Source organism: Castor canadensis, chromosome 11 (genome assembly GCF_047511655.1).
Source record: "Castor canadensis chromosome 11, mCasCan1.hap1v2, whole genome shotgun sequence".
Lineage (NCBI taxonomy): Eukaryota > Metazoa > Chordata > Mammalia > Rodentia > Castoridae > Castor > Castor canadensis.
In genome coordinates, this window is record NC_133396.1 from 80806262 (window position 1) to 80831528 (window position 25267).

Below are 25267 nucleotides of genomic sequence, written 5' to 3' on the forward strand. Positions count from 1 at the left end.
TTTGTGCTGAAGTTAAAATGTGAGATTTGTTGAAAGGCGGTATGTCTTTAGCTGGGGTTTGAACTCAGGGCCTCATGCCTGCTAGGCAGGTGCTCTACTACTTGAGCCACTCCACCGGCCTTTTTTGGTGTTGGGTATTTTCGAGATAGGGTCTCATGAACTATTTGCTTTGCCCAGGCTCATTTCAAATGGCAATCTTCCTGACATCTGCCTCCTGAGTAGGTAGGATTACGGTCATGAGCCCCCAGCATTTTACAAAAAGTTGCTGTGCCACTGGTGTTAAGCAAGACAGTCTGATGTGGTACACAGTCAAATAGCAGCTCTCTTGGGATTTTACTATTTCTGTATTTTTTTGTTTGCTTTTGTTTTTTTGAGACAGAGTCTTGCTACATAAATCAAGCCAGGCTGAAACGTGAAAGTCTCCTGCCTCAGCTTACTGTTGTTGGAATTGCAGTGTGTATCACCACGTCCAGCTCAGGATCTATTTTACTGTACTTTAAAAACCACAATTTTATGAAAAGTATGGGTTAGACAAAGGGAATAAGAATGGTAATTAACAGCACTGGTAGCACCCAACTATGACAAAAATCATGAAAGTGGAAAACAAATGGAAACATTGCCTTGGAAGGATTAAAAGAATGAGGTGAAGCTGGGCACTGGTGGCTCACGCCTGCAATCCTAGTTACTCAGGAGGCAGAGATCAGGAAGATCACAGTTCAAAGCCAGCTCAGGCAAGTAGCTTGAGACCCTATCTCAAAAAAACCCATCACAAAAAGGGCTGGTGGGGTGGCTCAAGGTATAGGCCCTGAGTTCAAGCCCCAGTACTGCAAAAAAAAAAAAAAAAAAAAAAGAACATGGCAAACGCCCAGTGGGAATGAATAGCAAACATACAATGGGTGCCAGGGAGGGAGGAGTTGCCAGCACCAGGCAGAAAGGCTCTCAATGAGAGATGGGAGGCCTGCCAAGAACACCCTTAAAACTCTTCCTGGACTTGAGCCAGGTTCCATGGACCCAAGGGCCAACCTCTACCAGAAGTGCAGTGAAGGGCAGCACTTGTCATTTGTTGTGGAATAAGAGTTAAGAGATTCTGGACAGGTTCTTCTACTCAAATTCTCTGTATTTCCTCCCAGTTTTCCTTTGTCATATTATCCAGACTTCATCCAACTATAGTTAAGTTTACTTGTATTAATAAACTCTTTTTAAATTTCAAATACACTTGGGAGAGCTGTCAGTCACTCATAGCTTAGTAAGATCTGTATTCAGACTGCCTTCCTTCAAGTACTTAGGTTGAAGTTTAGTAGTAGAATTTTAATAAGCAGAGGCAAGAAAGGGGAGTGTCAGTGTAAGGAGGAAGAGTGTGCTGCAGAGCAGCGTGCTAAAACGGAGGGGAAAGATTTGTAGAAGATGGCCAGACACCTTCCAGCTAGGTTCATTTCACCATTTTTTATATGCTTGGCCCTGAGGGTTGGCATTAGAAACAGAACTCTTTTTCCAACAGTGCACTAAAAAGTGGTGGCTTTTTTGTTTTCTGGTGGCACTGGGGTTTGAACTCAGGGCCTCACATTTGCTAGGCAGGTTCTCTACCACTTGAGCTACTCCACCAGCCTTTTTTCGTACTGGATTTTTCTGAGATAGGGTCTGGCGAACTATCTCCCTGGGCTGGCTTCAAACCGTGATCCTCTTGATCTCTGCCTCCTGAGAAGCTAGGATTACAGTTGTAAGCCACCAGTGCCTGGCTAAAAGGTGTTCTTGTTGGGCCCACAAAGAAAGCGATAGAATTTCTTTTCCTTTATACTTGGCCAGCAGCAAAACAGGAAACACATGTGTTACTTACCTAGTTTGACCACAAAGTTGATAAATCTCTGGATACAAAACTAGAAAGGAACAAAGAAATCTGTATTACTGAACTGTGAAAACAATTTATTACAATTTAGAAATCAAATTATAGAAACTATACACCTTAGTTTTCTGGAGGTTTATCAGGGTAGAAAAAGAAAAACCAACTAAGGGCAGTGGAGATCCATTCAAGGTAAAGTCAGGTGTTTTCATACACAAGGATTTTACAGAATGGGCCCATGTAGGAAAGAAGCTTCAGTGACAGAATGTACAGGTGAGTACCCAAATTTAGCACTGAGTGCAGGGGCTTTCCGGCTGGAGTTCATAACACCTCTGAGGTATTCTCTAAGATACACTTTTGACAAGACACTTAGGAGAATTAACTTCTAGATCCTCAGCTTTCAAAAGTGCTGTTTTTAAAAATTCATCAGCATAAGAATTTCCATGTATTGGAAGTACAGGTTGTCCTTTGATAGTTTCACTTTCAAAGTCCTTGTCCCAATTTTGAAAAAATTAAAGATAGACCTATATTATCATGGCCTTGGGAGACCTCTGGGGAACTAAAGGAGTAAATCAAAATGTTAGTATTAAGCTGGGTGTAGTGGTGCATGCCTAAAATTCCAGCTGCTTGGAAGGCTGAGGCAGGAGGATGACAATTTTGAGGCTAGAACTCCTGTTTTAAAATAAAGCAAAAAGAGCCAGAGATATTAGCTTAATGAGAGAGGTTCTTTCTTGTCTACCATGTGTGAGACCCCAGGTTCGATTCCCAGTACCATAAAAAAGTTAGTAGTGATACTGATAAGGAGAGTGACAGAGTGATTCTTCTGACTAATTCAGTTCTTTGCTTTCAACATATGACAGCTAAAAAATTATTGAAAATCAAGCATTCTGTGATTTTGGACTGTGATTAAAAAATGTTCAAAGAAGGGCTGGCAGAGTGGCTCAAGAGTGTCTGCCTAGCAAACATGAGGTTCAAACTCCTGTACCACCAAAAAAAAAAAAAAAAAAAAAAAAAAAAGTTCAAAGAATTGGATGACATAGCTATAGTTAAACTTCTCCCATTCTTATCTACTAATTTATAGAAACAAGGCTTCATAGCACTTATTTCTCTAAAAAAAAAAAAAGAAATAGTATTGAGGCAGAACTTTAACAATCCCAGCTTTATGTAATAGCCACAAACCCATGAATTCATGAACAAATTGGTTTAAAAATAAGAGTCCCAGCTAGCTCATTAAAGAATACATTTCCTTTTTTTGGAGTGGGACTGGGGCTTGAACTCCAGGCTTCATGCTTACAAAGTAGGTCTCTACTACCTGAGCCACACCTCCAGTCCATTTTGTTCTGTTATTTTGGAGATGAAGTCTTGTGAACTATTTGCCTGGGCTGGCCTGGAATGGGAATCCTCCTGATCTCAGCCCCCCAAGTAGCTAGGATTACAGGCATGAACCACTGGTGCCTAGCTCAGGATAGATGTTCAATTACATTTTACTTTGATGTTGAAAAACATTTACCAAATGTGTAATATATTTATGTTGTTTTAATCACTGAGAAATAAAATACAACAAAGAATACAATCTTAGTACTCACAGCCTTACCAACATATGTGGTATGTTCTCCCTGACCCCACACCATCTATAGCACACTACATTTATTGCCCTGTTTTCCATTTAATACATCAAGTAGCTCTTTCTTGATCAGAAAATATAAAGCTATCTCATTCTTTTAAAGGGCCACATATAATTCCACTGCATAACTTGAGCATCATGTATTTAACCATTAATGTTCAGCCTTATGGATGGGTGTTTGGGCTGTCTCTGTATTTGGTATTATAAATAGAGCTGCAAGGTATATCATTGTACCTGTGTCATTTCACACATGTAAATATCATAGATGGCATTTAAGACCACAAGAGCAAATGAGAGAAGCTGAGCCATAACTTTTTACTTGAGTGAAAGCTCCAAGAGGGCAGTAACTAGCTTTATTGAAACTAGGCAGGTGGCATAAATAATCCACATGCCAGCTCAGCCTCTGGCACATGAAGAAATGAGAAAATGAGACCCTGTCACACTTGCCTTCTGTAAGAAGAAACAGAGAATGTAGTAAACTGAATTCCTTACTGACACTGTTTTGAATGGGATAATTCACTTGAGTAGGGATTAAAGGGAAAAAAGAATTAGCCAGTGATGTTGGAAAGGCTAGCATCATAGCTGCTTCTCAGTTACTCCATCTATGATTTCCCTGTCACTCAGCTTAGAAAAGGTTGGAGTTTTTGGAAATAACTTCCAGGAGACTAAGGGAAAAAAATGAATGCAAAGAGATAGCAGTGTCTGTACAATTCAGACTTCTTATTCTAATTTAAGCCAAATCCTGCCAGTGGGTAGTTCAGGTGGCATAGCTTCCTGGGTCCTACTCTGGATTCACCTACTCTTGGCTTCTCCTGGTCTGGGGCTAGACAAAGGTGAATATTAGATAAACTATTTAAATTTTAAGGAGGAAGTCAATTTATGCTGACCCAACTCTGAGGCCTAAGGGTAGGGAATGATCTGACACTCCTGGTATTGCTTCCTCATGTTCTCTTTGAGCTGGAGCTGCAGGTTACTCCTGTCACTCCCAGGATGCTCTGTCCTTCTGCTCTGTAGTCTCTGATGGCCTGTCATGTTCAAACAGATCCTTCATTTCAGCTTTATTAGGTCCAGCCACTTGCTTGGCATTTGTTTATGCCCCTCCATCTCACTTATCCGCCTGGGGTGCTCCTCTCAGTACTTTATACTGTCTGAAAATCCCCATGCCTTTGGGCCCCTAAGACTCTTTCTCTCCTGTCTACTCTGTTTCCTTCTTTCTTACTGCCTGTACCTCAAGTCTATATGCTCTCTAGCTGTCAAGACTGGCTCTACCCTTCAGGGATGCTCTTCTTTCTCTGCACAGTTAGACTGTTCTCCATGTAGCATTCACAACAGCCACTACTGCCTCTATGGTCTTCTCTGTAGCACAGGGCTGGTCCCTTTTCTCTTCCTATTTCAAAACCAGTGTCTCCTTTTGATTTCCCACTTACTTACTGCCTGCCTGGTGGATGTTTCCTGTTCTCAGCACATTTCCAGGTTTGACAGGCCTGGCCCACCCTAACTTTGGATCATTATCTCCCCATTTTGTGTTTCTTGGTTCATACTTGCTGGTATTCTGTGATGACTCAAGTGTGATGTCCTCGAAGGAATGGCATGTGGTCATTTCTCAGAAGTCTATGGACTTTTTTTTTTTTAGGCACTGGGGTTTGAACTCAGGGCTTGGTGCTTGATAGATAATTGCTTTACCATGCTGGACACTGCTTTATAGTCACAAAAATACTTTGAAGAGAAGAGTAAAAATAAGATCCTTTCTGGGAGGAACAGAGAGAAGTCATTCCCGCATGGGGCCTGCCTTGATTAGACATGTAGAGGACATGGATAAAGGGGACAAGTTCCATTTTAAACAAGAAAAAAGTAAGAAACAGAAGAAAGGTAAAGCAAGAGGGAAAGAGGCAATTTTAATGAAGGCAGGTGTAGCAGGACTGCTGATGAGAACGAAGAAAAAGGATCCTCAAGTGGGGAAGAAATAAGGCTGTGACATACATGAAGGGAAGAAAAAGTTACCTGATAGTTTAGGGCCAAAGAGAAGTCTTTCCGTTCAAAAGCTTCCAACATCTGGTTTGTCTTTTTTCCCAGGTAATTATAAGTACTGGCAAGACAACAGCAAATATTGCAGATTCAATAATTCAGTGGGAAAGATCCAGCCCTTCATGCTTCTCTGCTGTTTAGAGGGAAAAAAGAAACCTGGACGCCTACAAGTCTGTTTTAGAGGACTTAGATCTATAGGACAGTCTTTAGTTCTGAGTTCTCACAAACTTTGAAGCACTGCCAACAGAGAAGGCAGAGCACGCCAAAGGAGATAAAGAAAAGAAGAAAATGGGAAAAGGCTAAAAGGAAAAACAAAGTAAAAGATGGCGGTATGCTTATAGGGTGGGATTGAGGCCAGCGCTGCCACAGGGCTCACACAGTGCTCACTGCTAGAGAACTGTGGACCAAATGTAGCATCTTTGGGAGTCCAAAATGCTGTAGGCTGAGAAACTGGGTGCATGGAGCACTGCGGCAAAAGGAGAAAATCCCAACAAATAACCTAGATTCTTTGCCAGGTTATTAGATACGGGTTTCTAGATGATTAGAAATACGATAAAATGAAGGATCATTTATATTAAGTGCCAAGTCCAGGTGCTCGTCCAGGTGCTCGGCAGAAGCCGTGTTGATTCCTCTCAGAGTCCTCAAGGTGGGCCCATTTCCATTTTGCTCATTTGGCTATTGAGTTGCCACTGGGTCTTTGTATCACTCAATGCTATCTTCTATGATAGTTCAATAAAAATGAAAGGGAAACAGTTATTTGACTTAATAAAATGTTCTTGTGGATTAAAAAAACAATCTCTAACCCAACCAATAGAGACAAACATACTTACTGCTGAATTCTTAAGAGAAGCCAGCAAGCTGGGTAGAGGGCTGTAGAAATTCATAATAAAGCATTTCCCCATTTCTTTTTTTGGACTAGGATTTGAATTCAGAACTTCACACTTTCAAAGCTGGCCTCCAGTCCATTTTGCTCTGGTTATTTTGGAGATCTTGTGACTATTTGCCCAGGCTGGCCTTGAAACTCCATTTTCCCCGATTTCAGTCTCCCAAGTAGCTAGGATTATAAGTGTGAGCCACTGGCACCTGGCTGCAATTTCTTTTGCTCTTTCTTTTGGGGTGCTGGGAATCTAACTCAAGGCTTTGTATATTCTAAGTATTTGCTCCATCACTGAGCTATATTCGAATTGCCCTCAATATTTTTTTTTTCAGTACTGGGGTTTGAACTCAGGGCCTGCTCCTTGAGCCACTCCAGCAGCCCCCTTTCTCATGATGGGTTTTTTTGAGATAGGGTCTTGTAAACTATTTGCCCGGGCTGGCTTTGAACTCTGATCCTCCTGATCTCTGCCTCCTGAGTAGCTAGGATTACAGGCATGAGCCACCAGCACCTCAATTTCTTTAAAGGAAACAAAAGCAAGTCAAATATCTTCTAACATAGTAAATTGGCACCAGAAAATTTATTCATCTTGCTGTACCAGTAACAGAAGTGTTGTTGGTCCTGGTATATGTTGTAGACCCTGAGTCACAGCAAAGGATTTTAAGAATGTGATGTTCACATTATTAGGATTATTAGGACAACTTTCAGAATACTGAAATTTGAACCCCAGGGGTCCTTCGGTATATCCTTAATTAGACAGATAGGAAGGTGATTATAATTAAGAAGCAATGAAATTTAACCAAATGTACTTGATTATGTCGACAGAATTAATGCCTAGTATGGAGACCAAAAAACCTGAAGTTAAAAAATAGAATTTCCAGGGGATCCAGGCTCTGTGGGCTCACGCCTGTAATCCTAGCTACTCAGGAGGCAGAGATCAGGAGGATTGCAGTTCGAAGTTAGCCCGGGCAAATAGTTCGAGAGACCCTATTTCAAAAAAAAGAAAAAAAAAAATTTCCAGGAGAAAAAAATGGCTCTCTGGTCAGCAAACGTGGCATTCAGGTTTCCTGGTTAGAAACATCTCTGAAGGTATGCTGGATGTTCCAGGCTATCCTGGCTTGGTGAACAAGCCATTAAGAGTATCCAAGATGGTGGCTCATGTCTGTGATCCTAGCTACTCACAAGGCAGAGATCAGGAGGATGCAGGTTCAAAGCCAGTCTTGGTCAAATAGTTGGTGAGGCCCTATCTCAAAAAAAAAAAAAAAAAAAACAAACCCATCACAAAAAAGGGCTGGTGGAGTGGCTCAAGCATTAAGAGTACCTGCCTACGAAGTGTGAAGCCCTGAGTTCAAATTGCAGTGCTGCCAAAAGAAAAAAAGAAAAAAAAAAAAAAACAGAAAAAACAATACACCAAAAAAAAAAAAAAAAAAAAAAAGGCTGTTGGAGTAGCTCAAGTGGTAGAGCACCTACCTTGCAAGTGCAAAGTGCTACATTCAAACCCTAGCACCACCAAAAAAAAGTATCCAAGTTGGAGTGGTATGGTAGAGCATGTTCTTAGCATGTATAATGCCCTGGGTTTCATCCACAGCATAAAAAAAAGAAAAAAAGGGGCTGGGGATATAGAACAGTGGTAAAACACTGGGTCCAATCCCCAGTATTTGCCTCTCCATGGACCTCCCAAAGAAAAAGAATACCCAAGTCAATAGTGCTTATCAAAGCCATGCTCACCAGGAACTTTTCCTCTACTGAGGAAATGTACTTTCAGTTTCTGCAAACATTTCCATCTGCCTGCAGGCAAATTCAAATTCATTAGGTTAAAAGGTGCAGTGGATGTGCTAACTGAACTACCTACCTTCTGCTGAGTGGGCACTGGGCCACACGATTCTGGTTTTCTGATCACAGCAGCATGGACTTCAGTAGACAACTAAACCAGGCAGGGCTATCTTATGATCCCTGAGATGCCAATTTGGGCAACAATGACTAGCAGCATGCATAGTGAAGAAGAGAAAGCCATTTGGAGAGAAAGAAAAGAGAAATAAAGAGATGTGCAGAGGTTGCAGAGGCAAGTCCCCAGAATACCATGGATGGAGGATGACTTGCCTTGGCGCTAAGAGCTTTGTCATTCCTGGCTTTCAGACTCTTTGGGGCCAGGTTGCATTTCCTTCTCTTGGGTTTTATGTCATTTTTCAGTATTTCATAATAACTTACCTTCTTTTACATAAGCTAATTTGAATGGATTTCTTTTATCTGTAACCAAATTTGTGACAAAGGCAGCATGAGGCCAGCCTTGAGACACCACCGATCACTGGGTTCTACAGAGCTAACAGCAGGTTCACTAAGTTACAGCTCCTGTGCAGGTCTCAGCTTGTATGCTCACGTTTCTCAGCTCTGACTGCAATGGATACTTTGACATAACAATGACTGATTCTAACAAACTGCTAAGTTCTGCTTAATTCCCTTTCACTGAAAGGTAGCTTCTATTAGAAGGGATGGACATGTAAGAAGTATAAATTTTTTTTGACAGTACTAGGGTTTGAACTCATTGCCCTGGGCTTTCTAGGCAGGGGCTCTATCAGCTGAGCCCTGCCCCCAGCCACAAGAAATATAACTATTCCAGTGAGGAGTGCCTTTACGGGAGACATGATGCTTACCTGCCCACTGCTCCAGTTGCCCCCATCACCAGACCACTCAACAGTTGCTAATGAGAAACAGACAGAGTACTCACTTTTATGAGAAAGAGAAAGAGATGCTACAACATAAAAGGTTACATAACTGCTTATGAGGGAAACTTACCTGCTGGTATAGGCCAGAGTGTGACTTACCTCATCCACCCCAAAGAGCAAAGCAAATTGTCGCTGGTGATTCTGATCAACACATTGCCCGAAGTCTAAGAGATCTGTGTCACTGAATTTCAGCCCTTGGAAGGTTGGGATCTTATCCTGAATCCCATCCAACAACTCCTCAGCACGAACTGTTTGAAATGATAATGCCTCATTAATGCATACGGCCCCACATCAGTGTTGTTGTCTGCCAGAATTGACTGGTGATGGCATAATCGCTTGCCCCTGCCTAATAGCTCCTGTGTGCGTGTCACATTGTAAACCTAAGCTTTGCATTCCTTGAGAACAGTAGATGGATACTAGTGATATTGTATATATGTATTTGGTCTCTGCCTCCAGTTCCTGAGACTGAGCTCCTAGGGGTGTGAGAAAAACCTTTTGTTCTGATATTTGGTCTTTGACCCTGGTTCCTGACATCAAGCTCCTAAGACCTTTGGAATTTCCTGAGTGATAGGTGCATCTGACACAGTTTCTATATCCCTTAGAATTTTCTGGGTGATAGCAGCACCTTGTGTTTTAATGAGGTGACTCCTGGTGGGTTCTTGGACAGTCTCTGGATGGAGCTGGTTGCCAGAGAAACCAACCCCATGATTACAGGGTTGAGAATTTCAGTCCCATTTCCCAACCTCTGGGGGAGAAGACAGGGGTTGAAGATTGAGTTGATCACCAATGGTTATGCCTATACAATAAAGTCTTCATAAAACCCCAAAAAAACAAGGTTCAGACAGCTTCTGGGCTGGATGAACATGTGGAGATTCTTGCTGAGTGGTGCATCCAGAGAGGACACAGACGTTCCACATCCCTCCCCACCTACCTTGCCTGTGCATCTCTTCATGTTGATCTTTTGTAGTAAATAGAGAGTAGTAGGGTACAGTGTTTCCGTGAGTTCTGTGAGCTGCTCTAGCAAATTAATCAAACCTGAGGAATGGAAACCCCAACTTGCCAGTGGTCAGAGTCCAGGTCACAACCTGGTACTTGAGACTGCATTTGAAGTGGGACAGTCTCGTGAGACTGAGCCCTTAACCTGTGGGGTCTGATGTTATCTTTAGGTATGTAGTGTCAGAATGGAACTGAATTATTGAACATCCAGTGAGTCTCCAATAGAGAATTAGTTGTTGGTAGAGAGCAATTCCCCCCTTCCTGTCATTTTATTTTAGTGACTAGAGGTGAAGTAGTGTTTTGTGTTGTGTGACTAGTATGAGAAAGTAAGAAAAATTCTTTTTTCCTCAGCCAGACACTGGTGGCTCACGCCTGTAATCCTAGCTACTCAAGAGGCAGAGATCAGGGGAATTATGGTTCAAAGCCAGTCCCGGGCAAATAGTTCAGAAGACCCTATCTTTAAAAAATCCATCACAAAAAAGTGCTGGCAGAGTGGCTTAAGTGGTAGAGTGCCTGCCTAGCAAGCATGAGACCCTGAGTTTAAACCCCAATACTACCAAAAAAAAAAAAAAAAAAAATTGCTATTTCCTCAGAATATTTTAGAAGCACAGCCTTGGGCTAGGGATGTAGCTTAGGGATAGAGTGCTTGCCTAGCATGTGTGAAGCCCTTGGTTCAATCTCCAGCACCACAGGGAGAAAAAAAAAAAAGACAGCACACACCCTCCATTTTTTTCTTTTATGAAATTTAGAAAACAATGGATTTAAAAATTAATCTAAGAAATTTCACCTAATTGTAAAATTCTTCTTACTGGAGAAGTACAGTAATAATAAAAGAAAAGCTAAAAAAGTCAGAAGAGATCAGAGTACTTTTCCATAGGCTAGGCACTGAGAACACTGCAGGTACAAGACAGATGAAGTCCTTCTCTAATGGGGTTTACTGTTTCATATCTTCTCATAGAGGAAGATGGAGACACAGGTGTTTGCTGTAAGTGCTCACTGCTTGACTCTTCGTTCATACCTAAGAATTTCCACTATGGAAATTCCACTATGTGAATGACTGATAAAGGATTGATGTATTGGAGAGGCTCATTTTGAAGCAATTGGAAGTACCTCATCAATTGTGTTGTGTGTTTATGGGGTAGGGTGGGATGGAGTGGGGATTTCTTAGTGAAATAGGGTAAGATGTGAGAGTTGGGAGGAAATATCAAAAGAAGCCATACTTACTCTTTACTCCTGTCAAGGCAGGAATGTGATAGTAATAAAATGGCAGTGCAGGGGCAGTGGCAGCCACCTCTTGCAGGAAATTAATCAGAACATCTGAAAGAATAGAAGGAAAAAATTAGGGTGTGAACAATTGTAAAACAGTGGCTTCTGCTAGGCACAGGTGTCTGAGGCCTGTAATCCTAGCTACTCAGAAAGCAGAGATCAGGAGGACTGAGGTTCAAAGCCTAGGGAAAATAGTTCACAATACCATTATCTCGAAAAATATCCAACACCAATAAGGGCTGGTGGAGTGGTTCAGGGGGAGAGTGCTTGCCTAGCAAGCAGCTAGTTCAAACCCCAGTTTTACTAAAACAAAACCCAGTGGCTTTCTCGGATTTAAAAAAAAAAAAAAAAAAAAAAGAGTCCTCTGATGAAATGCAGCCATCCTTCTTAGAAGCTAAACATTCTGACCACTCTTACCATTCCTCATATTGTTACTGTAACGTCTTTGCAACTCACTTTGTCTAAAGTTTTATTTATGTATTTTGCAGTGCTGGGGTTTGAACTCAGGGCCTTCACCTTGAGCCACTCCATCAGTACTTTTTTGGTGAAGGATTTTTTCAAGATAGGGTCTCGAGAAATTATTTGCCTGGACTGTCTTTGAACTTCGATCCTCCTGATCTCTGTCTCCTGAGTAACTAGGATTACAGGTTGAGCCACTGGCACCTACCTTGTCTGAAGCTTTATTTTTCTTTCTGTAGAAACCTAAATAAGATGATTATTTTCCTACCATACTAAATTATTAAACTGTGGGTGGAGGTGTAATTCAGCATGGAGTACAGAGTAAGCACGCTCAAGGTCTTGGGCACAACCTGCCCTCCCATCCAAAGATCTTGGGCACAACCTGCCCCCCAACCCAAAGTAAGAATTTGATGCAAACCATGTATTATCAGACAATGGGGGCATAAGAACCAGAAGCCTGTCAGATAAGATCCTTGTCTTTGTACCTCACAGAAAGGCTATAAGTATGCAAAGATCTACAGGACTGAGGACTAGATCAGAGCAATACAGTCATAACTGAGAACACTCTAATACAACAGTATAGACAACATCTGCCTCAAGAGGGGTGTTATGAGAGAGGTGACATATTTCATAAAAATTCCACGAAGGTTGGTGCTTTTCCCTTTTGAGAGTGATCCAGACAGACCAGAAGAGTGCACTCTGGTTTACTGAGGAAGTGGGAATCCCTATGTCACCCACCATAAGTTTCAATGGCAACATCACTGCACATGATACAAAAGTCCAGCAGAATTGTTTTCCCTTTGGATGTTGCCAAGTAGGCGGAGAGTGAGCTTTTTCTACTTCCTCTCAATATTGTGATTATTTAGTCAGTCCATGATAAATACTTCAGACAAACTTATCATATGTAATTTTTTCCTTTTTAATCTTTTACAAAAATTGTTCATGTAAAAATGTGTAAAACCATGTGAAAAAATTTTTTAAAATCTTCATTGTAAATCTCCAAATTAGTTATTTACCTATACTAAGCAACTATTTTTTATCTACCAACAGTAAGTAGGTGATGTTTCATGATGATTTTGAACAACTATTATACACTTGACTATGGCTTTACTTAATCATGCATACAAATAGCATCTTGGCCAGTATAAAGAAAACCCAAAAAACCAAGTAACATCTTACGTTTTTATCTTATAAAATTTCTTTTATTGCTAATCAGTAAGGCTTAAAATGTCTCTGTATACTTGGACACATAAACAGTTTCTACAGAGAGAGCAGTGGAGAAGGAGAAATCAATAGCTTGACATTTTGGAAGACAATGGATATTTCTGTGAAATCTTTTCAAATTTGTTACTATTCATCAACCCTAAATAGAACATGTAGTTTCAAAATGACTATCACATATACTCCTCTTCTTGGAGAAAAGCAGTTCCATGCTTTGCCACATTACTCTGGCACCCTACACAACTTATTGGACAATGAGTGGACGCCTAACCCAAATATAGGTACCTACCAATTGGAGCTCAGTAGATGACCCAATCTGATTACTTGGCAAAAGAATTGAAGTGCTTTAATGCAATCTATGGACCTAGAAGGAACAAATACTCAGAGACCCACTGTACTATTGAAACTCCATGCCTCTAGTCTGTAGGGCTTTGCCTTTAAGAATTAAATATAATTTAATAAGAATTTGCAATGGAAGCAAGAAGTTGACTGTGTGAGGCACTGTGCATTTAGGCGTATCTACTTACCTTTGTTCCAAGGCTTGAGAAAGAAAGGTGCAATGACAGCAATGCCATCAGCTCCTATTTCTGCTGCATGTTGGGCCTTTATAAGAAGAAAGACCATTCTAGAGTAAGTGATTTACTGTAGCCACCTACAGCTTACATATTAGTGTTCAGCAACAAACAACCTCCTCAAATGTGCCAACTAATACGCCACTAGGGAATGGAAAGATTGGCCAAATTCAGTGATAATGTCATTGCCAGGAAAATTGCAGGTTGCAAAGTAGAGATCCTTGGTGGAGGTAAGCTATGTACTTAATCTTATACTTATTTGGGGTTTTTGTTTTGTTTTATTTTTGTTTTGAGACAGGGTCTTGCTATGTAGAGCAGGCGGGCCTCAAAATTGTGATCCTCCTGCTGGGTTTCTGAGCATGTGCCTGGCCACTTTTTTGGATTTTGTCAGTTCATAAAACCTTGCTAAGGAGACATGAGTGGTTCACTTTTGATGTAACAGTATTTAGCAGAGAAACTTGCAGCTGTAATTTCTCTCCTACTGGTCAGCCTATGAATGATAGTATCTTTCCCATCTAACGGCATGATAGTCATATTTTCAAGTCTACATTACAGACTGGGAATGCAGTTGAGAAAGGTTAAGAAGTAAAAGACTGTATACATCACAAAAGGTGTATTGTATCATGCTTTGATGGTTTCTCAAATTCCGCTAGAAAAAAAATGAACACTTCCTCTCGCTGGGCTCTCAAAAATATTTTTTTCTGTATCTATTACTTTTTTCTTTTGTGGTACTGAAGTTTGAACTCAGGGCTTACATCTTGAGTCACTCCACCAGCCCTTTGTTATGATGAGTTTTTTCAAGATAGGGTCTCACGAACTATTTGCCTGGGCTGGCTTCAAACCACTATCCTCCTGATCTCTGCCTCCTGAGTAGCTAGGACTACAGGCATGAGCCATCAGCATTCGGCTTTTTTTTTTTATTAGCATAAATTACAAGGAGGTTTCATTGCCTCGGGACATTTCTAATTTATCATAAGTACAGTATCTATATCTACCATACTGTAAGAAAGTTGGGTATGGTGACTGTCCGTCCACTGGAGCATTAGTCCCCTGATGGCAGGGGTCAGACCTTGTTCACCCTTGTGTTCATTGTGTTGGACATATAACAAGGACTCAGTATATGCTTGTCGTTTCAAAATGTGCTCCACCACCAGAAAGAGAAAAGGACTTCTCTTTGAGACATCAAATTATAAAAATCTCTATGTAGTAGATATGATTAATGTTCTGCAGAAGTAAATTTAGAGAGTTTAAAAGAGGAGTTTGGGATATAGTGCAAAGACCAGTCAGGACCCGGCATATAATTTCATTACACAGCATCAGATGCATTTGAATCATTGTTTAGTACTTTGTTTAAGAAAAGAGAAGAGGGACTGATGGAGTGGCTCAACTGGTAAGAATGCCTGCCTAGAAAGCATGAGGCCCTGAGTTCAAAACCCAGTACTGTCACACACACACACACACACACACAAAAAAGAGCTAGCCGGGTGCCAGTGGCTCATGCCTATAATCCTAGTTACTCAGCAGCAGAGATCAGGAGGATCACAGTTCAAAGCCAGTCCTGGGCAAATAGTTTGCAAGACCCTATCTCGAAACACCCTTCACAAAAAAAGGGCTGGTGGAATGGCTCAAGATGAAGGCTGCGAGTTCAAGCCCCAGCACTGCAAAAAAAAAAAAAAAAAAGCGTAACCTGAGTGAGAGCAATGAAAAAGAAATACCCAGAGAAAGTTGATGGTAGCCCCCATTCAAACACCATTCAGGGCATCGGTGGTGAGGCTAAGTAGATGTCAACATCATTGCCTCCGTGGCAAGACTGCCTCTATTCCAGGAGATTACCCCTCACCCAGAGGATCAGCCCCAAAATTATCTCTGTACTATTGTTGTGCTCAGCCCAGTGGATGACACTTCTTTTGTGTCCTGAGATGACAATATTTTAAAATGTGTATTACACATTAGAAAAGAAAGCTACTGAAAAGAGAAAAAACAGTGCTTACATCATACTCCCCTAGTTGAAAGACCTTTTATAAGAGCAAATCAAGTATAAGAAGAATGAATCAAGTCTCCTAGCTTTAACTCCAGGCTTATGAAGCTAGTAATTTAATGTTGTGCCTGGTGGTTTGCTTAAAGCAGTTTTTTTTTGGTGGTGGCACTGGGGTTTGAACTCAGGGCCTTACTCTTGCCAGGCAGGCACTCTTACCACTTGAGACACTCTACCAGCCCTGTTTTATGTCGAGTGTTTTTGAGATACGGTTACTTAAACTATTTGGCTGGGCTGGCTTTGAACCAACATCCTATTGATTTTTGCCTTCTGAGTAGTTAGGATTACAGGTGTGAACCACCAGGGACCGGCTGCCTAAGCGCATTCAACCAATTTTGCAAGTATGTATTAATGTATCTCACTTATAAGTCCAAATAATAGGAAAATCAATCAAACAAAATCCATCGAGAAGGTACTGGGTTACACCGGGTGCCAGTGGCTCCGTCTGTCATCCTAGCTACTCAGGAGGCAGCGATCAGGAGGATCTCGGTTAAAAGCCAGTCTAGGCAAAAGTTTGCAAGATCCTATCTCCAAAAAACCCATTACAAAAAATGGCTGGTGGAGTGGCTCAAGGTATAGGCCCTGAGTTCAAGCCCCAGTACTGCAAAAAAAAAAGATACTGGGCTAGATCAAATCACTGTAATCTTTGGAGTTACAGTTCTAAATCCTAGAAACATGGTTAATTAGTAGTAGTTCTGGCACTGGACCTTCTGATAAACAATTTTGTGTCTTCTTTTCTCAAGCACTTCACTCAGGCCTCAAAACTACTACCATCTGCTTTTCTGCCAACAACTTTTTTTTTCTTCTTCTAGTAGGACTGGGGTTTGAACTCAGGGATTCCTGCTTGCAAAGCAATTGCTGTACCACTTGAGCCATACCTCCAGTCCATTTTTGCTCTGGTTAGTTTGGAGATGGGGGCCTTGTGAACTGTTTGCCCAGGCTGATCTTGAATCGAAATCCTCCTGATCTCAGCCTCCCAAGAAGCTAGAATTGTAGGCAAGTGCCCAGCTTCTATCAACAACTTTAACTGCTTCCTCCTTTGCATTTTGTTCCACCTAACCTGCTAATCCCTAAATCTAGAGCAATCCAATTGTTTGCATTGTTGATCTGATATGCTACCTGAATCATGTACCTAAAGAAAAATTTCCACAGCTGTGCTGGTGACATGATAAAATCCGGTTTACAGCTTTAGCTGGTTTTCAGCTCCACTGGACAATCCTGTGTTTCGCATTTATCTCCATTCAAGTCAGCAGTTGCAATTACCTCCCTTTCTCCAAGGCTCAATTTCCCATCCTCTTTCTGTCCAGCAGATGGCCTTTCCGGAGAAAACAGAAGTTGGCTCAAGCTCTGCACTTCACCTACAAATGTAACTGCATCTATACCCATCCTCACGTTGCTTGGAGAAAGGTCGCACCGTCTCCAATCCTGTAGTTGTCATCACCTTGGGCCACAGTAGCCTTTCTATGGCTCACTGCTACTTCTCAATGGTGCCTCCTGAGGTCCCACACCTTATCTCATCTGGCATAGCATCCACCACAGACCAAATATAGCACTGATACTAATTTCAGCATGAAAATGGAGGTCCCTTGAGCAGTCTCTCCCAGATGGAACAGCATACATACCAGTTCTTGTGACTCCTTCAGGCTCAGTGCCCCTACGTGAATCACCACCTGGTCCAACCTGTAAAAGAGAAAGCAATGTGAATCACTTGAGGACACAAAAGACCACACCATGCTGGTTTGGGCTGGTTTAAGCAGTTAGCTAATGCATATTGATCTCAAGCTCAAGATTCTTAAATTCTACTGTGATTGATTTTAAATTAATCTAATTAAAAGAGCTTGTGGTGATCTTTTTTGCAAAATAAAAAAAAATTAATACACAAAAAAATCACTAAAATCTTTTTAAGTGCAAACACTAAAAAGATACAGTGCTATTACCTCGGTGCTTATAAAAAACGAGGCGAAAATGTATGAAAATATCTCTGCCCTCATTTAGTAAGTAAGCTTGCCACTACTCAAAGTTATTTTATTTTTTATTTTGTTTTTGGCCAGTACTGGGGTTTGTGCTCAGAGCCCTGCGCTTGCTAGGCAGGTGCTCTACCATGAGCCATGTCCCCAGCTCTTTTTGCTTTTTAGGTTATTTTTTAGATAGGGTCTTGCTTTTTGCCTGGGGCAGACCTCGAACTGTGACCCTATTTAGAATTCCCAAGTAGCTGGGATGACAGGCACAGCTAGAAGAAACTACCTTGGGCTTTAATACAAACTTCCCAATAGGAGAAGGGGGTTCCTAAAAGTCTTCTGGCCCTCCTGGATCATTTCCCTTCCCCATTCATAGCAGTGACCACTCCCAATCTATTCCTATCACGTTCTAAATTCCACCCAACAAATTCTTTTGGGCAGGTGTCATTGCTCTTCAGATCCCAAAGATAAAGAAGCTTTGCATTCTCTCACCTTTCCTGCTCTCCACCTCTATGCTTAGCTACATTCCTGGGGGCCTGTGTTTCCTGTTTTTCAGCTGTGTCTATAGCTACCTTTGATTGAATTTCAACTACCCCTCTTAAACTTTCCAGCAAAGATGGTTCTCCACTTTTCTGTGTTTTTAATCTCTTCTCCCATGGCAGGATCCTTTAGCATACATACTGGTTTGAGACTTCCCAAGTTTAAGGAAAAGAAACCACCTTTCTTTCAACCCTGCCTCTTCCTCCCTAATCTAGGACTCCATCTCTCATTCCCTTCACCTGAAAACTTCAGCAAGAACAAACGACAGTCACTGCCTCTACTTCCTTTTCTGCTGCTATACAGCTCATTGCAGTCTGGCTTCTCTACAGTAACCCAACTGGCCCTGCTCTTTCTGAGGTCATGGGTGACTTCCCTCCTGTCAAGTCAAGTGATTTCCTCAATCCTCCATTATTGACTTTCACAAAATCTAATAATTACTTGAAAAAATATAACAACCCAGCACTCACGGAAAATAGTTATAAGTTCTTTTCTACTGCTTAGTATTATGTGTATTAAAGGTACCAGCACCGTTCTAGTTCTCAGCACCTCATAAAGTATATTGTCCCCACTTTACACAGACAGGCTAGCTCTACAGTCCCTGCTCTGAATCATTGTGCCACAGTGTGTATGACATACACTGTGCCACATGACAGGGTTCATTCCCGACCTCTCACTGCCCTTCTGAGGGCTTTCTGTACCTGATCCACCTTTCCATCCTCCCCTTTTGCTTTTCTTAATGTTCATCTCTAGCCTCCTCTTTTTCCACTTTGCCCATGTCTTTAAACTTTTCAGGCCCCACACCTGACTGAAATTAACTGAAAGCTGATGGATCACCAGCAAATGCTTAAGAGACCTGCACTCAAACCTGGCATTTAATTTCAGAGTATTCAAGTTTGCCCTGAACCCATTTTAGGATCCCCAAAGACGGTAGGGCTTCACACTGACAATTTGTTGTCTAGGCTCACTCGGGATTTACCTCCAATGTTTGCCTCCACTTAGGCAACACCTAAGGAGTTCTTATATACTTATCAGAAGGGTCAGAGAGTTAGATTTCATGATCTGACTCTCCGTTGGATGGAAAGCAACCAGAGGTAGAGACCTGGCTTTATTATCCCTGGGGCTGTGTTAGTACTCTGTGTTAGCAGAGTACTAACACATAGATAAAACGGAGAATGACTAAGATGTGGTGATGGAACTGACAGTGTCCTGTTTATTCTACCATGGCATGAACTGGGTGTTACAACAAAAACAGAACACTATGTGGAAGTTTAGAGGGTACAGAAAGTCCCTCAACAGCACAAGAGGAAGAGTATACTGAGCCCTATGCACAGAGAAGACCTGAAGGAATGTGAGGGCTGACATAAACATCTGGCACCCTCCCAGAGAAGGGAAGAGATATGAGCTGATCAGTGGAAAAGTCAGGCACCCAGCAATCAGTCATGATCACTTCCCCATTTCCTCTTTCTGCCCAAAGAAGATAACCCTGAGGGGTTTGGCTCTGTAGATGGATTAGGGGGTAGGGTTTTCAGGTTTCAGATGGGAGCAGGGGTACTTTGGAGTTTGGTTGCCCTTCCACATAGAAAGAAAGGGTGCTCCTCACCTAAGTGCAGGGTGCCCTGGACCCCTGCTCATCTTCCCACCAGCTCACTGGAAGTTGGGACAGCTATGTCACTGAAGAAGAGTTGCACTCAATACAGCTCTTGCTGATGTAGTGTATTTTGTCTTGGCAGGGTCACTCACTTGTTCCTCCCTTGTGTCACCCATTCTTCTGCCACCCGGCGACGTTCAGAGATGCTCAGGGACAGGCCTTCTCCTGTTGTGCCATTCACTGTTCCAAATAAAGAGTCAGTCAGTCAGTGGGCCGTCCAATGCCTTTTGTTCCTCCAAACCCAAGTCTGGAAGTGTGGGATCCAAATCCCTGCTCGAGAGGAAGGGACACTGACAAATACCACAGCAAGGAGTTGGGAGGGGAAAATGCCATGTGTCTATTTTTTGGGCTTTTTTCTACCTTCACCTCATCAAAAGCAGTGGGAAGGTTAACTGTGACTTGTAATTACCTCTCCTTGCCACTAGGGACAGATGGCAAATAGTTTGAATGCTGACAGAGATAATTGACCACATTTTTGGCCAATTTCCAAACACCCAGTCCTCTATCAGGGCAAACATGATAGGAAAACCTGCTCCATCCAGTCCTGCAGGTCAAGGAGGTCATAAGAGGAGTTACTCACCAGGTGCTTCTGCTTATTACAGATCTAAAATACCTGTCTTTGACATGGTTGTAGTGCTATAAGATGCCTCATTTAAACAAAATAATTCATAAGTAAGCACGGAGAATTAATATTTTTTGTACCAAGGACTCATATATTCCCTTATATGAAGGGAGAAGTATGAACTGCTCTGCAAAAGTCAGGGGCCCAGCCTTCAGTCACCATCCCCTTCCCCACAGCAACCCAGCACAGCAGAAATTCTCATTTACAGAAGAATAATGAAGTCAGAAACACTAAATAATTTAAATTCGATTCCAAAATTCATCCTCTTTCCTCTACTCTTCTTTCTCTCTCTATCACTTGACTCACTCTCTTTCTCTCTCTTTCTCAACAAGGGACCAGGTCTCACCATGCAGTCTAGTCTGGCCTCTAACTCACAATCCTTCTGCCTCAGCCTCCTGAGTGCTGAGATTGCAGGTACATGCCACCACACTGGGCCTCTTCCTCTTCTATGCCATCATCTCTTAATGACAGTAGGAAGATGGAGGTGGCAGTAGTGTACATTACTGTGGCTTCCTGGATAGGGCAGCACTCTGAATCTCTAAGTACTGGGTTGGAATAGGGGAGGTTGGGAGGCAAGAGACAGTAGGTCTCATGGTGGCATGAGTTTGCTCCAGTCATAGGGACAGTCCAGCTCCTTCCCTATGCCCAGGGAAGACTTGGGGCACTCTGCGGAGTATTTCTCTTCCCTACCATGGCTTAAATACATAGGATCTACACTGAGTGGTGTGTAATCAGGTCTCTTTTTTGTTTTGTTTTTGTGGTACCGGGGCTTGAACTCAGGGTCTTGCTCTTGCTAGGCAGGCACTCTGCCACTTGAGCCACTCTGCCAGCCCTTAGGTTTTGGTTCTGACATTGGCCCCCAGGTCACTTTTTTATACCTTTTTTTTGGTACTGGGGTTTGAACTCAGGGCCTCCACCTTGAGCCACTCCACCAGCTCATTTTTGTGATGGATTTTTTCGAGATAGGGTCTTGTGAACTATTTGCCTGGGCTGGCTTCAAACCACAATCCTCCTGATCTCTGCCTCCTGAGTAGCTAGGATTACAGGCGTGAGTCACTTGTGCCTGGCTCATGCCAAGTTTTAACCTCTGCTGATTTTGACCGTGGTGCTTCTAGGGCCAGAATACAGAATGAAAATGTATCCAGGGAGCAGACAGCCCAGAATACCACATAAAATGCAGGTAGGTATACTTTTTAGGCTTAAAATGTTCAGGGTCTGATTTTTTTTTTTTTTAAAGACAGGGTCTTGCTATGTAGCCCAGGCTGACCTAGAACTCATGATATAGCTTAGGCTGTTCTTGAACTTTCTACTCTCCTTCCTCATTCTCCCTGAGATTACAGGTGTATGCCAACAAGCCTGGCCTGATATTTTTTTCTTTTTGAAGATCTTTGCAGTCTGAAATAAAGGGGGATAAATGCTAATTCTCTGATTTATTCTGTGCTGCATTTGGAGTCTTTCTTCCATTCGTAATTTGAAAGCTCAGGCAAGGCAGACCAAAGCCCATTCTTAAAAGAGCTAAGGGAGCTTAGTTGTTACTAACGAGGAGGGCTCAGCTGTTATTCTATGCTTCTTGGTTGAAAGACTTAATCAGAAATGTGTATCTGAGTCATGGATTTTTCATCTCAAAATGGAGATAAAAACAAATCCTTGTTTGTTGGCACTCCACTAAATGAGATCATCTCTTGAGATCTAACATCAGGGGTCTACAAATTCACCATTTTTAGTTAACCTAGCCAGGCTCCACCATGTCCTGTGACACAATGACTCTGTAGCCAGGTAGGCAGGTAATACCTATCTTTTAAGGACTGGACTAGAGACATGCAGAAAAATCACATGGTAACTTACCAAAAATGTTCTTCACTCCCTGTTCTTTCACAAGGTAATCCACATACTGGCCAATTACAGAAAAGTTGATTTCTCTAAAAGGCATGGGGAGAGTGAGAAAGAATGGATAGTTAGTCTTTTTATTTAATTATTATTATTTTTTTTGTGATACTGGGGTTTGAACTCCAGGCTTCATGCTTGCTAGGCAGAAAATCTACCACTTGAGCCACTCCACCAGCCCTAGTTAGTCTTTTTAGATGAACTTCCAACAATTCCCAGATCTATAAACTGTTCTCTCCTATTAATAGTTATTAAAAATCCACTTGGTTTTATGAAATTCTTAGTCTGCATAATGCCCAAGTCATTTTTTTTGTTTTTGTTCTTCTGAATTAGGTGACTTCTCTACCCACTTACATGAGCAGAACACTCTTAGTTATTGACAGAGGTTTTACATTTAAACCTCACCACAAGTAATATTTAAAAAGCAGTTACCTAATCATCTTTTGTCCTTTTTCGGGAAGAGTGATGGTTGGGGACATGGTAAAATAAGAACTTAAAATATTCTACTTGGTGAGGAACAATCATTTCTTAGGTTTAGAAGACAGGAAAATTCAATCTTAACAATTTAAGAATTTTAGCACTTAACATCTGTGACAACAAATGACAACTTAGCCTCATCTGTATTTACTAGGTTTTGCATTGCTAGGCAGGTGCTCTACCACTTGAGCCAGGCACCCAGTCCTTTTTACTTTATTTTATTTTATTTTATTATTCATATATGCATACAAGGCTTGGGTCATTTCTCCCCCCTGCCCCCACCCCCTCCCTTACCACCCACTCTGCCCCCTCCTTCTCCCCCCCACCCCCTCAATACCCAGCAGAAACTATTTTGCCCTTATCTCTAATTTTGTTGTAGAGAGAGTATACTTTTTGCTTTATTTTTGAGATCAGGTCTTACTCTTTGCCTAGGCTGGTCTATGCCATGATCCTACTTATGCTTCCCAGCATCGCTGGGATGACAGGTATGTGCCACCAAGCCCAGCTTTTTCCATTGAGATGGGGTCTTGTGAACTTTTTTGCCCCAGTTGGCCTGGATCTGTGATCTCCCAATCTCAGCCTCCCAAGTAGCTAGGATTAAAGTCTTGTGTCACTGGGCCCAGCTTGTATTTGGTAGTTTCAAACTGAAGAAAGTTGGAAAGGCACTTTGTTGTCACTGTTCAAAATGAGCTGACAAGCCTGGAAAATAGCAGCATGGGAATTTGGCCAGTTTGACCCCCCTCCCCTCGTCTACCAGAACCTGCATTTTAGTGAGATCCCCAGGGGACCTGCCTGCCCATTGTAGTATGGGGCACACTGACCTTGTGAGACCTGATGCAACTTGAGGTGATAGGGTATTTTCCCTTAAAATCATATTGATTTTAAAATCTGTAAATTGACTCACAACTGTATTAAGTGTTCCCAATCAAAATGCAGGTGGGGCAATGAGCAGAAGAGAGTGAAAATCCAAAGGAGAACTGTGTGCCAAGTCTGGGTTTCATGTCACAGAACCACGATTATGTTGCCAAGAACACAAAGTGCCTGCTCTTGCTACTTGTACTTTTCTTAGGAGGACCAGAGAATCCTAATTTAATTTTAACCTTACTAATGTTCTTTTTATCTTTAGCTACTGGATTCCTTCAACAACAAAAATAAGAGAAAAAAATCTGAAGCATCTAGGAAGCAGACATCAGAGGGTATTTGTGAAAGGGAGGAGGAACAAGGAGAAAATAAAAGGCAGTGGACTCTAAGATTAAAGAGAGAGACACAAAGAGCAAAGGATGCAAGGCAATCACTGCCCTCCATATGCTCAGGGAGAAAGACAGCTAGTGCGGCTGAGCCTGCCACTCAGAAAAAGGGGTGCTTTGGCACAGTTACGAGGCTGCAAGGGGAGCAGACCCCCTCACAATGGCTCATGCCCAGTACACAGCACTGCCTCCTCCCTGTCCTGAGCTTTGCCTGGCAGAGCCAGGGCGCTCACCAAAGGCTGGGCAAAGGAGTGGTGGTATAGGCACATGTCTGATTTCAGCCTTCACCAAAATTTCAGCATTCTGAAATTTCACTGTTATGTTAACTGAGTAAGGGAGATAGTGTCTATATGAACCATAACAGAGAGGAAAACATGAAAGCTATGACTGAGTGGAAATTATGTGTATGGGGGTTCAGAAGAGAGACTGGTAAATCCCAAGTAGGAAGGCCAGGAAGGAGATACCATGGAGCTGGGTCTGGAAAAACCCTGTGCACCTCATTCCTTCCCACATTCTTGAGTGCTGCTGTGTGTCTGGCCCTGTCCTGGTGTCCTTGTCTCTAAGGAGGTGGCTGCACCCTCAGGTAGAGCCAGGCAGGTATGTGACTCTCAAGCCTCCTTCTCTTCCTCACTGAACCTCACAGTTTTGTGGCCTAAGTGGATAGCTTCTGCCTACACTCACCCGCCTTCTCTGCAACCCTCCATCAGGCCTTGCTGTATTTCAGCTGACAAGTCCACTCAGGTGAGGAGTGCTAATGGTGATGTATTTTCTCTCCTCTTTTTTTTTTTTAATTTTTATTTTATTCATATGTGCATACAATGTTTGGGTCATTTCTCCCCCCTTCTCTCCTTTTAAGAAAGGAGAAAGTGGGCTGGTGGAGTGGGTCAAGTGGGAGAGCACCTGTCTAGAAAGCTGAGGCTCTAAGTTCAAATACCAGTACTGTCGAAAACAACCAACAAACCAAATTCCATGCTTACTGTGGTCACTGTTATACTTACCCCTAGGTTACTGTCTAAATTTCGGTTCCCATGGCTATTGGGAACCATGAAGCACTCTACCCACAAAAGCTAAACCTTCAACTTTTTTTGTGCTTCAGTTATTTTTCAGGGAAGGCCTTGCATTTTTGTTCAGGGCAGGCCTCAGACTAAAAGCCTTCTACCTAGCTGAGATTCCAGACACACACTACCATGCTGAGCTTACTGGTGGAGATGAGGGTATCATTAACTTTTTTGTTATTGGGTGGGCTAGCCTCACTCCTC

At 42.1% G+C, this 25267-nt stretch overlaps 1 protein-coding gene across 1 annotated transcript in view; it reads right to left on the bottom strand.

Annotated features, from left to right (window-relative positions):
• Npl (N-acetylneuraminate pyruvate lyase) overlaps window positions 1-25267 on the bottom strand; it is a 55189-nt gene that overhangs the window by 19690 nt on the left and 10232 nt on the right. The window contains exons 3-11 of the mRNA XM_020169528.2: window positions 22246-22319; window positions 19871-19958; window positions 17255-17312; window positions 13553-13628; window positions 11304-11396; window positions 9183-9331; window positions 9012-9058; window positions 5463-5547; window positions 1835-1874 (exon numbers count right to left, since the gene is read on the bottom strand). Of these exons, the coding sequence (XP_020025117.2) occupies window positions 1835-1874; window positions 5463-5547; window positions 9012-9058; window positions 9183-9331; window positions 11304-11396; window positions 13553-13628; window positions 17255-17312; window positions 19871-19958; window positions 22246-22319 (710 nt within the window). The remainder of the gene's footprint in view (window positions 1-1834; window positions 1875-5462; window positions 5548-9011; window positions 9059-9182; window positions 9332-11303; window positions 11397-13552; window positions 13629-17254; window positions 17313-19870; window positions 19959-22245; window positions 22320-25267) is intronic.